The sequence below is a fragment of the Aethalodelphis obliquidens genome, unplaced genomic scaffold (assembly GCF_003676395.1).
Source record: "Aethalodelphis obliquidens isolate GAN/ISIS:26980383/991018 unplaced genomic scaffold, ASM367639v1 scaffold1, whole genome shotgun sequence".
In the NCBI taxonomy this organism is placed as follows: domain Eukaryota; kingdom Metazoa; phylum Chordata; class Mammalia; order Artiodactyla; family Delphinidae; genus Aethalodelphis; species Aethalodelphis obliquidens.
Genome location: NW_020837945.1, coordinates 54,741,530 through 54,756,500, shown reverse-complemented (window position 1 = coordinate 54,756,500; position 14,971 = coordinate 54,741,530). Strand labels below are relative to the sequence as shown.

The window sequence follows — 14,971 nt, the reverse complement described above, 5'->3', positions numbered from 1 at the left end:
TGGCTGTATATGGCTTGTGGGCTGATTGTTCCAGCAGTCAAACTGCTATGCCTGTATTTGTGGGAGAGCTTTTAAAATAACCAGGCTCCATCCAGTTGGTTGGAGCCTTAGCTTTACACACTATTTTCCATTAGTCTTGGTGTGATAAGGTACATATTATACAGACAAAGCCTTTTTTCTTTTAGTAATTGGGAGTCATTTCACTGACTGACTTAATAGTGATGAACATATGTAGATAATTTTTGTTTCTTGATAATTAGAAAAAGAATCTCCTTAAAACTGAATATTATTACTGTTATTGCTAGTTCTTTTTTAAAAGTTCAATTATTTCATGTGAATTTCTAATATAGAATTTCATTTGTTTTTTCAGAGTGTACCCCAGTACATGGTCCTCTTCTGATTTCAGGTTTGGGTATTTTAGCTCTAGCAGAATTACTTGGATTAGTTTATATGAAATGTGTTGGTAAGTCAACCTTATTGTTATTAGCCTATGCCAGGAAAATGCTTTTGGTTAATTCTTACTGTTTAGGACCAAAGAAATGCATTGGTAACTCCAAAAATGAGAAAATACAGTGAATGCTGCTGTATTTTTAAAATAAATTTGGAATTATTTGGGGGGCGATAAAAGAGGGTAGAAATCATATGAACTAATGAAAAGTTTAGATTATTAACTAGTTAAAAAGAAAACAGCTGTATGTTTTAGAATGTATAAACTTTTTTATACTAAATAAAAGGAGAGATTGTTGAGGATTCTTTTTTTTAAATTAATTTATTTATTTGTTAGTTTTGTTTTGGTTTTTATTTTGGCTGTGTTGGGTCTTCGTTGCTGTGTGTGGGCTTTCTCTAGTTGCGGTGAGCAGGGCCTACGATTTTTTTTTTTTTTTTTTTTTTTTTGCGGTACGTGGGCCTCTCACTGTTGAGGCCTCTCCCGTTGCAGAGCACAGGCTCTGGACACGCAGGCTCAGCAGCCACGGCTCACGGGCCCAGCCGCTCCACGGCATGTGGGATCTTCCCAGACCGGTGCACAAACCCGTGTCCCCTGCATCGGCAGGTGGACTCTCAACCACTGTGTCACCAGGGAAGCCCCAGAGCCTACTCTCCATTGCAGTGCTCGGGCTTCTCATTGTCGTGGCTTCTCTGGTTGCCGAACACTGGCTTTAGGTGCACGGGCTTCAGTAGTTGTGGCACGCAGGCTCAGTAGTTGTGGCTTGCGGGGTCTAGAGTGCAGGCTCTGTAGTTGTAGCGCATGGGCTTAGTTGCTACATGTGGGATCTTCCCGGGCCAGGGCTTGAGCCCGTGTCCCCTGCATTGGCAGGCAGATTCTTAACCACTGCGCCACCAGGGAAGCCCCGAGGGTTCATTTTAATTAATAGAAAAGATTTTTAATTCGCCCGTTGTTTCTATGTAGAGTCCTTTCACAGAGACCTATTTGTCTTGTTGCTCTTCTTGCAGACTATTTACAGACCTTGACTCCCCTAGTAGACAGAATTGAAATTCAAAATCTGTCACTTTTGTTAATTAAAGAGCAGTGTCCTCTGATATTTGACTTTAAAATATTTTTAGTTAAAACCAGTATAATCAGAACATTGAGTTTTAAATTTTAGGCTTTTACTACTCTTAAAATCAGTTGTAAGTGTGGACTTAGCTTATTGTTTCTAAACTTTGTATTTAGTCTTCCAATTTTCAAATAACAGATCTCTGTGTAAATTCTTATTTTTAATATGTTTATGGAGATAGATGCCTTTAATATTAAGTACCTAAAACTAGTGTTATGTCTTACTTAAGCTAAAGATATTTCCTACAATCTGGTTATATTAATCTCCCTTAAATAAAAGATTTCTTGTTTTTATTTATGAAGTAAAGCAAACTCTTAAACATTTGTTAAAATAATCAAAAGTTACAAATTAATGGAGGTAAAAAGTCAGTCTTTCTGCTTTGCTTTAGGTAAACCTTATATGTTTCTAAAAATTAACATAAACTTTGAATTGTTACAGTCAAAGAATTCCCCACATGACTTGTATAGTACTTTCAAAGAAATTTTACCTTTATTTATGAACCTCAGCTTTTGCTGACTAATCATTGAGTTCAATTATTTTGTATATTTTTGTACCCCTTTAATTAATGCTTATTAGATAAACAAGTAAACTACTTAACTAAAATTTACTTACCTTTAGTTTATGTGTTCATAAATCAGAGTTGTCTCCTCAATGAAATTTTCTTAGTTCAAGCCATAAAGCACAATTAAGACTTCTAAAGCAGAATGGCATTCATTTGTAGGCATTGTGAGTATCACATTATGAATGCTGATACAGATTCTATTTTCGTTGAGTCTTCTAATCACCATTTGTCTGGTTCTTGAAGATGACACTGCTGCTGATGTTGCTCCCTATGAATACTTGAGAACAGTATGTGACCTGCAGTGTCCATATAGCGTGATGTAGTATGAGGTGTCTTTGACTGATGGTCAGCTCTTTGTTCTTTTTCTTCCTTCCTTATCTGGATCACGCTCCCTTTTATTCCCATGCTCCCACATGCCTTCCATGTCTCACGAAGACCAGCAGGTCTGGAGATGCTGACTCAGTGGAAATAGGCATTGTCTAGCTGTTACCCCCTTGACCTTACTCTCCCCCCTTCTCCACTGCTACATCCCTAAGAAGCCTGTGAAACCAGTATAATATAATTACAACCGTATTATTCTCACATCAAATTCAAAGTGAAACTGAAATCCTGGAAAGTTCCCCAGATTATTTTTTCTTTATGATGGTTTGACATATAAATATACCATATGTAAGTTAAGAATTTAGTCCAGTTTTATTTACATTTTGAGACTATTCTAAATTAACTATTCCAATCAACTTGTCTGATACCAGAGTTCAGAGGAATACCTTCGGTCAGTTAAAGGGCAAGAAGAGAAAAGGTACAGGAAAGTAGCTCTTTAGATACCGTGGTAGACTAGAAAAGTTGATGTGTTTTTCATATATAATCTGAACGTGTAAATCTGAGTATATATAACATTAAGGTTGCAAATTTGAGCATTTGTATCAGGAAGTAAAAATTGTAAATGCTTCCAATGTAACTTTTACTTGTTGCAAAGGCTCTATTTTGGAAAAGTCTAAAGAGTGTGTCTTGATTTAAATGTAATAAAATCCTCAGATAGTGTTTTTAAAAAAAATCCAAGCTATCTTGGAGTAAGTTTCTGTCCCTATGAGAGATTTAACTTTTATCATTTTCATTATTTCCCAGTTTAAATTTGTAGCCTTAATTATTACTTTAAACAGTAGGATTTTAAGTTTAATTTTCTCTGTTGTTCTTTTTAAACTGTGTTAGGGTTTTTTGTTTGTTTGTTTACTGAAACATTTAAATTTCATAAAATCAAATCAAGGGCTGAGAACAATAAGAATGTGAGAAAATATAGAAGATTACAAAGAACTAACTAAACTCATTGAAGTTGGGTGTGTTACCTATGTAGGATGCCTATGTCCATTCTTCGTAAGGGTCAATACTTTTTAATTTTCCTAAGCCGTTGCTATCTAGTTAAGTATAAGGGAATATAGTCATGTTTTGATATGAATCAACATACTAGCAGTCAGAAACTATATTTACCACATCTCAGATGTTTTAGAATGACATGAAATAGGTATATAAAACTCAGTGCTAATTTCTTCCCCATTGTAGAGGAGAGGTGAATCTGGAATCAATAGAAAAAGTTGTCCCTGAAAATTCAAAACCTGGAAATATATTTATAGCATGGCTCAAGTGTTTCTGGGAGAGAAGAACAAATCCAGACGAAGCATTGCAAGTGAGCTCATATGGAATGCTTAAGGCTTGTGATTTAAATATATATATATATATATATACATGGCTGTCAATGCCTTAGGCCCATGGTAGCAGCAGATAAATCACAATCATTCTTTAGTCACATAGGTCATATGCCTATTGGAGAGGATTAACTCAAGCAAAATTCACTTCTACACTGTTTGGTTTTATAATATTTGAGGGATCACAGCTGACTGGTGCCCTTTGAATCCCTGTTCTTTATAGATATCTTTGTTTCAGAATGGGCTAGCCAAATGTGACGTTCCTTGGACCTGAGAATCAGAACTCAGAAACTCTTCTTTACACATTATTAGGGTTATTAAAGGAGTTGCTTGGCGGTTCTTAATACTAATTCTGATAAATAATTTATGAGCTCGAAAATATAGCTCTAAAATCTTACCTCTGACCCTTCACATTGCCAATCAGAAATTTACATAGCTGTTCAGAGCTCTTTTCCTTGATAGAACGTAGACACAGGACATGGTTTAGTTAAAGTAAGTTGTATATACATGTAACTATCATGATTGTCCCTAATAAAGTTGTGTAATTCTGCTTGGTTTATTTGGGAGGTTGCTAAATGTGATTTACCCATATTCCCAACGCATTTCACTCCATAGTACTTTGAAAAGAGGTTTCCTTCTTGTTTGGTTGCAAGCACCAAACCACTCCCTAGGTGCCTCCAGTAAAGGAGATTTACTTTCAAGCCACACATGACACTAACAGAGATGGGAATCTCATGAGAGCAGATCTATAACTGGGCCTCACAGAGTACAGTAAGTAGTTTAGGAATTGGAAGAATCCAGTACATCTCTAAAGACTGAGTCATCATTTGCCCTCTCAGTAACAAGAGTTAGCGGATGCCCTCCTGCCAGTGTAGTTACTTAGTTCCTCTCTCTTTGGTTCTTTACCTGCTAGCCAGCTAGCTCATCCTCTCCTTAATGTTTTTATTTTTTTGATCCTATTCATGTCTTCTCACTGGTATATTTTCTTACCTTTGTCTCTAAGCTTTGTGCTTCTCTTTGCTTACTTTCTGTCTCCTTTTCACCTTTCTTTCCCTTCACCACCTTTCTAGTCTTCTTTCTGTGTCTCCTCTCCAGGTTCCAATGGGAGAGAGAAACTTTTCAGGCCAGTCCGTTGCCATTCCCCCCGTTGGAGGGAGCCTTACCTGCTTCTGACTCCTCTATAAATTGGCTTGGGTCAGGTGTCACCCGCATTTCCCATCAGTTTTAGAAGCTTGGTAGAGCGGACATGGAGGAGTGGTAGGACATAATTAGCACAGAAAACCAGAGCAGTTCTGGGGGCCTGCCTCAGTCTGCTCATAAGTAAATCCAGTGCCATCATCCAATCCATAGACCAGTGGAACTGACTATCCAGTAGCATCACCTTCCTACAGAGTCACTCGCAGGATGTTGCCCCTTGATGCTTATATCTGTAGGACTCTGATTCTGTATTTAGGACTGGTTTTAGCTGCTCCGGGACCTTCTCACTTGGTTTTTGTAAGGAAGTTCTCTTTTCTTCCCTATGCAACTAGAGCGGTTCTTTTCCCTTTTGTCACTTTCTTCATGCCCTGTATTCCTTCATCTTCATTAACCAATCCATTGAGCAACAGCGAAGGGTAACTTGAAAATCTAAGAAGGGATACAGAGAAGGGCTTGATTGTAGCTAAAACTGGCTGCCTAGAATAATTCTCTACACTCAGAGGGATCTGATATTTTCTTTAGTTTGTTAGCTAGGTGGAGCTTTGAAAACTGGAAAGATGGAAGAAGAAAAAAAGAAGACTGGGCTACAGGGAACGAGAGCAGTGAGCTAAGGGTGGGCGATGGAGTGGTCATTGCCCTATTCTTTCCACATTCCAGCTGGGTCAAGTAGGCAGGGGTGTAGAGCCTACAGAGGGGCTGAGTCAATGCCAAAGTTTTTCCACCACAAAGTGTAACAAGTGGCTGATTTGGGGGGAGATATGGCATGCAAAATGAGAGAGTGTGTGTGTTTATTATTTGATCGGGGTGGACTATTTGCATCATTTTATTCTGTCGTATATAATTAAGAGTGTTCTGTATTTTTTCATAGTCTGTCAAAGCCAGAAATCTTTCAGTGGAGTTTCTGGCACCTTTAGTTTTAGCCGTAAACATTTTATCTTAAAATTAAACATAATGTAGCCTCAATTTCTTTCATTTATTAAATTCATTTTCTTATTTTTTAATTTCATCAGCTTCCAATCACAAGACTATACAACCTCCTAGGGTAAGTTAAAATTTCTTCAATGAATTGGGTATGGTCACTTGATGGTTTAGTCTGAGGAATGGTGATTGAGATGTTGAACCCCATTGCTCTCTGTTTGGTGTGACATAAAATTAAGAGAACACTGAAGTCATTTCATGACCTTTGCATGGATAGATCCAATCTATTTTAAAACTTCTGTTTGGTCATTTACTGGCAATGGGATAGAATAAATGATTCCTTAAGATTGTGCTGTCTTCTCACACCCAGAACTGAAAAGTTTATGTGTAAGAATAATGGTCGTTATCTGCGGAAGGAAGCCGATTCCAATATATTGCCTCACCTGTTGGATCCATTTGATGTGCATATACAGAATGATATTTCAGGCTTAAAAATGAGGGAGAGAAGTTTATATTAAGTTGATTTCATTAAAAATGATAATCTATAAAGTAAATGGAAATATGGCCGAAAAATAGCTGTTCTGAATTGATTCATTTCCCTCCTTCCCCCATTTTATAAGCATTTTTCTTCCTGCAAACTGTACTGTAGTTTTTACTCTATCTTGGCTACCTTAATAAGCTACCTGAGAAAATTCCAAGAAAAGGAGCAAATTTAGGAGATACACTGAGAGGGATTAATGAAGGGGGGGTGAAAAAAACCTTTGTAGATAGAGACTCATCCTGGTGACAAGCACAAGAGCTACTTTATGGAAATAAGATCTTGAAAGGACTGTATTGTACTCCTCTTCCTATAAAGGATTAATAATAGCTCTGTCTGGAACGCCAAAAGCAAGACTCCTGTCTGTGGCAGGAAGTGGAGATTACATATACCCCTAAAGCTGATAAGCCTCAACAGACGTGCTCGAGAGGCGAGGGAAGTGGGGTTGCACCTTACCCCAGGTGTTCACTCTAAAAACATTGGTGCCGTAGCTACACTGGTCACAAACAGCCCGAAGTTTTAAAAGTGCCTCTGTTAGACGTAATCCAGCCATTAGACCCTTAAATCCTAACACTTTTGCTTTCCCTGTTACTGAGTTCAATTTGCGCGACTTGAAAATGATTGTTTTGTTCTCATCTCTGGCTTAATTGTATTATTTATTATGTTGCTATCTGTATCTGTGCTTCTCCGTTAGGACTTCTTGAACTGAGAGAGGCAGGGTGGGGTGGGAAATTCTGCATAAAAAAAGAATATTAAGAGAATAATTCAGTTATTATAAAACTAATAGCTAGACTTGGCAAGCTTTGCTTTTCTAACTAACTTTTATTGCTTTACTTTGGTTTTTGACTATATATATTCACTGTTTATAGTTTAAATGTTAGCATATATAAATTTTAGTAGAAAAGGACATGAAATAAATTCTATTTTATGTAAATATATTTTAAATATTTTCCAGAAAGCTGTAGAGGAACCCCTTAATGGTATGTGGTTATTACAAATTTATAAATTCTTCTTGATCCATTACCAGTTCATAATAATTTGAATTGGTCCCCAAAGTAGTTAGAATGCTGTCTATGCCTTGGGAAGAATCTAGGTTTTTTTATTGCCTTAACCTCTCTTTTCTTGATTATTCATCAAGAATTAAGAGTATTGCTTTTGTAACATTTTCACCTCTGAGAAAAATGCACTGTTCTGTGTCTCTCCAGTAGTTGCTTGTGCTAGCCAGGTGATATCTGGGTGAGGGGAATGTTGCCTTTTTAATTGGCCAAGATGAAATGTAACACCCCCGGTAGAGAAGAATCTCAGTTAATTTCAATTTCTAATTATAAATTTCAGGAAGACACAGGTTGTCATCTTGGAGTGAGACCAAAACATCTCACTTTCTTTCTCCCTAAATCTAGATCTGTATTCCCAACTTTGTGTCCCTTTGTGGAGCCTGTGGGTATGATCCACAGAAAGTCTTTTGTAATCAAATAATAACCTTAAAATTAATTTGGCTTTATAGCTGTGGAATAGTTGGCATGAAATTACTGCATATTTGTTTGTCTAGAAATGATTTCTAATTGAGGAATCTTACTAACTGCTTGGCTTGTTACTAATTCTTAGCATTTAAAGAATCAAAAGGAATGATGAATGATGGTAAGTATAAAATGCACCCACAATTATAGGTGGGTTAAAATATGGACATTGAAAAGAAATAAAATTGATTCTTCAAAGTATGGCTTTTTTTAAATAAAAGGGACACTGTCAAATCATAAAGGCCTACATTTCTTGGTTTCTAAAACTTCAATCTACTCTGTTAAAAGTTGCAAAACTAGTAATATAAAAGCTGTAGGGTGTCACTAATCAGACTCACCAGTCTCATTGCTCACAACAAAGAGGAATTACTTCTTTTTTTAAAAAGGTATTTTTCAGATGCAATGTCTGGTGACTGTAACTTTAAAATGCTTTTTATACGACACCTAGATAATTTGGCACAAATCTTTATCATCTTGACAGGGTTTCTTTTGTGCTTGTGTGATTTTGTCGCATTTAACCCATGGAGACTTAATATCTCTGCTTTTCCAAACAGGAACTGGGTTCTAACCTTCTGGGAAAGGATTTAAAAAGAGAGAGAGAAATGTTTAGTCACTTCAGCTCTTGGGAGGGGGGACTCTGGGCTAATAACTTCTAATTTTTATTGACTTTCAAAGACCTATATTTATTAGTTCTTAAAGATAAGGAAGTCTGAGATATTGAGTGCTGTAAGCATTCATTTTGATTTTACCTTAACATGTTCTGATACTTTAGTTCTGTTAACATTTTAAAAACTATGTTTTCATTTTATCAAAACTTTCTTCATACCTTTGCTATTTACAGTCATTCCTTGATCATGTGAATAGGCTGCTTCGTATTTCACTGTTTAAAGTCTGTGACCTGCCTGCTCACCTCTACAGCAAAATGCAGCATTTATCTCAAGAGGCTATATTCCCCTGAGTGTAATTAATTTTTGCGTAAGATTAAAAACACGCTGACTGTGTCTAGTGGACTAAGTTTAAAACAATGCTTAGACTGTGTTCAGTAAGCAGTCACAGAATGATCCCACTTTTGTAACTTTGTGTCACAGCCTTTATTACAAAAAATGCATGCTCTGCTAACCACTGCCCTCCTAAAAAAAACATGATTAGCAGGAATACATTAAATGGCATTTAAGAAAGAACTGGTACCTGAAAGTGTGGCATGGTTTGTCCGTGTTTGCATTCTGGTGTTTTATTTTTTAATTTCGTTGTTTTTTTTTCCTTTTCTACTGTGGTGTTATTCCTCTGTGGTTGTATGAAAAAACTAAACACGTCTTCATTTTCAGAAAACCAGTAGGAGAACCTTGAGTGCCTCTTCCTTTGTTAATTTCCTTTAAGATGTGACTTTTTTTGCACCATTGTATCAGAAGTTAGACTGCAGTTTTTGTGTGTTCATAGCGCATGAAATCTATAATGACCTTTGAAATTCCCTTAATTTTGTTAATTTTTAGCTGTTCAGAATTTGTGGGTTTTTTCCAAATGTCTGTGGTGGGCTCTTCCTACTGACAGTGCACAATGCCCATAGTGTAACTGCCTTGTTGGTGAGTGAGGTTCCAGGTACCCTCTTGGGACCACAGTTCCATTTCCTCTCTCACTTATACCTAATCACATTTTTAATTCTCTTACCTTAAGTGAATGGTGTCGATCTAAAGTGAAAGTGATAGAATATTGTTCTAGGATAAATATCTTTTGCTTTGGAAGAATCAATGTCTCTTGGCTTCTCCACCAACCCAGCAAACGGAGATTATCAGATTTTGTTGGTTTTTATTTCCATTTGACATTGGCCTTTTACTTACTGCAACTAAAAAGGCTAATGATTTGCCTGGTTTATGTCTGTGACCTTTGCAAAGCTAAGATTTTTAGATACCATATATCTGAAACGATTTTCAAATTTTAAAATACAGCAACTTGTTAAGGCATAGAAAATAGACATCATAGCAATTATATGTTCATTTTTCAATTTTCCAGAGTAATTGAAGTAAAGTGATGGACTCTGATTTGGAGAGTAGTACGACATGAAAGAAGTACACTTGTGTTTAAGCACCGTGGCCTTGATTCATTGTTTTGGAGAAGAAAACAAGAAAAGTAACTGGTTTCCATCTATGGGAAAAAGTAAATAATTGACCTTTCAATGATTGTTACAGTTAAGTTTTTATTCAAAGCATTTTTAATTTAGTTAATAAAAGAATTATGATCTGTGTTGTGTGCCCAATTGATATCCAGTTTTCTGTTGTTATTTTTATTCAATTAGGGGCAAAGTAGAGTGGGCAACTTACAAGAATGATGCCTTTCAGATCCTGGGGCCTCTTGACTGTAGGTCACCAGTTTAAATTGGTTCAAGGTGAAAATTTCCTGACACTAACCTGGTTACCCAGAGCTATCTATGAAAACTGTGGCTTCCGTCAAGCCTTAGAAAACTCAGGTTCACAGCCACTGTGGCAATTATGGTGTTAGCTGAATAATGTGTCTGCCACTTCCAGGTCAAGGGAATAACATTAAGCACAGACAGGAATTCAGTTGGGAACATCCGTGGGATGTGATACTGATGGGGATCATGGTCTTCATTCTTGGGGGTTGCCACTCACACATTGTTCCTTCAACATACAGTGTACCAGACCCTTTCCAGATTGAGGGTAATTTTACTGATGGATGTTTTCTTCTTTTCTTCACACAACCCTTTACATCCTGTCTTGTCCTTCTGTTATTTGCTTCTGCTGCTGTATGAGATGTAGCACTTTTTCTCCTCTTTGAACATGGTCCAGTGACACGGTAGCATCACTGCAGAAAGGAGCCAGACTTATTCTCAGAGAACTATGTTCACACTTTTCAGCAGAAATAGCGATGGTTGTAACATACGTATTCCCTTCCTCGGATTTGAAGGCACAATCTACAGTGTTTCTTCGCTTCTTTTCTGATCTGGGGCATGAAAAACCAAGATTGAGATTTGAACTATGAGTCTTCTGCATGGCAACATAATGTGTGTCACCGTCAGGCCAACAGGCCAACCCTGAACGGGTGATTTTATTACTGTTGTATCTGTGTTGCATGATAAACACCCCTCATCTTCCTCCTGTAGTCCTGCCTCATATTCACCTTACTCTAAGATTGAAAAGTAAAACAAAACCCACGTTTCCTACCCCCATTAGAAGAAAATTAACATTCTGACAGTTGTGATCGCCTGGAGTACTTTTAGATTATTAGATTTTCTTCCCTTGTGGGTGTGTGTGTGTATGCGCTCATGTATAAGATAGGCACATGTATCTTCTGTATGGACAACAGTGGGGTACCTACAGGAGAGCAAATGTTAATTTCATGCTTTTAGTGAAAACATTTAAAAACAAAGATCTTTATTGGGTGGACTTATATTTGATGTGAATATTTGATCACTTAAAACTTTTAAAAATTCTAGGTAATTTGCCAAGCTTTTTGACTGCTCACCAATGCCCTCTAAAAATACTAGTTATTCTTCCTGTTTGTGTAATAAGACATTCATATTTGTAGTTGCATTATCAATAGTTATTTCTTAGTCCACTGAATGTTCCCACGTGCCTCTTTTATGCCAAATTCCTTGTCATATTTTACGTTGGGACCAAGTGGTTTGCCCGTGGCAAACCAAAATTTATAACCTGCTGATGCCTCAGAAAAGTGAACACACTATGAAGACAGCTCTTCTTAAAGAAAAAAAAAAAGTTCTTCCCTAATTGTGTTCCTGTCCAAAATATTCTCATACGTAGAGGGAGCTGTATTCCTTTATACAAATTTGGTGGCTCCCTCTGCTCTTTCTCCTTCTGAAAATATTTATATTTCACTAATATTGTTTGTTCCTTTAGAAATCAATTTTGATGAAAGGAGGGCAAAAGCAGTTGGACTTGAAAAAGATCCAAATTCCTATTCTCTATTAAGAAAAAGTCAGGTCTGAAATCTTTATAGTAAACTTTTTTATGAACCAAAGTTGAACCTTTAATATGTAGTCAGCTCTCATTGATTTGGGGTTCAGTCTTGGAACTTATCCATCCTTCGTGTTCTCTTTAACACTGCCTGTCTTTTGAGGCATTCACTGCCCTAGACAACACACAGAGGTAGCAGGAGAAACGCCAGATGAAGTCCACCCTTGCTGTTCCTCGTCAGCTTCTCTGGAAAAGGGACCCACAGCAGCAGGAACCCTCTTACTTGGGCATCGTTGGGCCAGTTCATTCTCTTTAAATTAGACTTATAATGGCAGGAAGTTTTCTGTCACACCAAATTAAAGTTGCTAACAATGTCTTGAACATCATACATCTGTTCCCCCCATAATCTGCTTTTTCACTTAGTGATCCCAATTTTTCCATCGACTCTTCCATCCAGTTTCATTTACTGTATGTTCTCAGCGTGACACCATTTGTCATTTTGGCAACAAACCTTTCCAACCTTTTCGGCCAAATCAAATTTCTTTCTCCTTCAAAACATCCTCCCTCCCTTCCTCCCTGACTGGCTCTCCTTTGCGATCTGTGCCTATCTGTCCAGCTGCCTCTTTCATCTCTTACTTACCTTTCCTAGTACTTCACGTGTCTCTGCCTAACTTTGTTGGGGTTTTGTCTTGCCTCTTGTTCAATTAAAAAATTCCTCCGTACATAGCAAGAGGCTTTTTTTTTTTTCCTTCCTTTCTCTTCCTGCAGTGTTTTACATATATTAGACGCTCATTCCATAAGTTTGATGACTGAGAGCAGGCTGTATTTAGACTTCCCCGTGTTTGTAAGAGGGTGAGCTAGCGAGTTTTCTTTTTAGACAAATTTCATATGCTCTGAAAACCTTCAAAGGTGATGCTTTTTTTCACCTGGAAACCCCAGGTCCAATCTGTTAAAATTTCTGAGAATGTCAGAATGAAAATAATGGGGCTATCCCATAGCTGGGAGTATTGCTCTTTTCAAGATGCTGTAGTCAGTTTAGTAAGTGACCAACCAAATTGTGGTTTGAGTTATAATAAAGCTTAAAAAGTGGTGAGTTTATTCCTCCTTCTCATTAATACGAATTAAGCTCTATATCACCTAGATTTCTCTTGTCCTAACATGGGTATTCAAAAACGACATCTGTGGTGTATGCGTGGAATGGCATACCCCTTTATTTACCCGTTGGTTGAAACTAGAGAAATGATTGTTGGGCAACCCTTTATCTTTTTATTGTGTGTCGTTTGATGGAGCGTTTGTTTAAAAACATTAGTTTTACATGTGTCATATTTTCAAAATCACTGACTGCCATCACCCACTGGGGTCCTTTGTTAAGTCATTTTCTGTGGCTAATAAGGAGAATCCAGGTAACTTTTAAGAGATGCGCAGCGAACAGGAAGTTTTCCTGTCTTTGGCTTTCGACAGCTCTTAACATTTAAGACCAGCTTTTCCATAAATTTAGCCTTTTGGAAAAAAAGAGAGCATTCATAATAAACTTCTCTATAAGGCAACATCAGTGGAATCTTAAAAGTGTTGTTGTCAGCGTTGGTGAGAGAGGGAAGCATTTTTGTTTCTATTAAACGGAGCATTATTTACAAAAAGCCATTGCTGAGAATTAGATCCCACACCATAGAAATATCCATTAACCATTCTAAAGAAAACTCCAGCGTTGCTATGTGCAAGATCCTCTCTTGGGGGCTTTCTCCCATAGCAATGAAAGGTGTGCTATTTGTCAGCCATTTTTTGCAGTGATTTAAAGACCAAAGTTGTTTTACAGCTGTGTTACCGTTAAAGGTTTTTTTTATATGTATTAAATCAATTTATCACTGTTTGAAGCTTTGAATATCTGCAATCTTTGCCAAGATACTTTTTTATTTAAAAAACATAACTTTGTAAATATTACCCTGTAATATTATATATACTTAATAAAACATTTTAAGCTATTTTCGTTGGGCTTCTTTCTATCGCTGCTTCAGCAGACCACAGGCGCATTACTGAGAAATTTAGTTTATCAATGTATTTTCGAGTCCATATCCTAGGTAACAATGCAAAGGATGACTTAAAATATTAATTTATAAATTCTTTTTGGAAGTATAACAATATCCAATAAGTAAACTTTTGATCAGAGCAAAGTTTTAATTAAAACTTCTAAGCAAGTCCAATGCATTAATTTTCCCCCTGGTAGAGTGAAAACATCACTTTTCTAGTCCCGGCTGTACTACTGACTAGCAGAGGACCTCAGCAAGGCACTTACCTGCCTCTCAGTGTGCCTCCTTATCTGTAGAATGAGATAAGCCTCTTCAAGACTGAAATGTACATTGAAATGGTTCTCCACTTTAATTGGTTACCAGTTAGGACTATTTTGATTACAAATGAAAGTAAACCTAAATCGAAGAAAAGTGGGATTTATTGGCTAATATAACTGAAAATGTAGACGTACAGCTGTCTAGTGGGTCTCCAAGCAGCGTCCTCAGGATCAGCGTCTCTCCAGCTTTCAGCTTTATTCTCTCTCCTCCCTGTTGCCTTCCTTCAGAGATTGCGTGTGATGGCAGAATGACTGACCTCAATCCCAGACCCACCTTCTCCTGAGTTCAGGGAGGGTAGAGGGGAGAAAAAAAGAGTGCCTCCCCTTTCTGAATAGTCCCATCCACCCCAGATTGCAGCTCGGTTCTCTGCCTGGGCCATGCACCTCTCGCTCAGCCACTGAGGCTGAGCATCTCTGACACCCCGACTGGGCCAGCCTGAGCCACATGTCTGTCTGGCCTGGAATGGAGTTGTGGGTTCCATCTGGGGTGGGGTTGGGGGACAGAGTGGGAGTTAACTGAAGCAAACTCGGGATTGTAGCCGGATCGAGACGGCGTTAGGTTTTAGGCACCTTCCTTGCAGGTATGTACTCGGATTCTGCATTGTATGTGTGATCGTAAACCATCTGAACGGAAAATAATATTTGGCGGCAAAGGACCGCCTCATTCCTTACCTCGTAGGCAATTCAATTTTTATGCATTTATGCGGACTTTTTTT

General features: G+C 37.6%; 1 protein-coding gene across 5 annotated transcripts in view; it reads left to right on the top strand.

The window, feature by feature from the left end:
- CD47 (CD47 molecule) overlaps positions 1 to 13,419 on the top strand; it is a 58,174-nt gene extending 44,755 nt beyond the window's left edge. For 3 of the 5 annotated variants that reach the window (XM_027104103.1, XM_027104078.1, XM_027104093.1), the window contains exons 7-11: positions 371 to 463; positions 6,026 to 6,057; positions 7,427 to 7,451; positions 8,077 to 8,109; positions 9,996 to 13,419. In XM_027104103.1, the coding sequence (XP_026959904.1) occupies positions 371 to 463; positions 6,026 to 6,057; positions 7,427 to 7,451; positions 8,077 to 8,109; positions 9,996 to 10,000 (188 nt within the window). In that variant the 3' untranslated portion in view covers positions 10,001 to 13,419. The remainder of the gene's footprint in view (positions 1 to 370; positions 464 to 6,025; positions 6,058 to 7,426; positions 7,452 to 8,076; positions 8,110 to 9,995) is intronic. The other 2 variants (XM_027104085.1, XM_027104098.1) reach the window with 2 other exon arrangements.
- Positions 13,420 to 14,971: the final 1,552 nt, after the last annotated feature.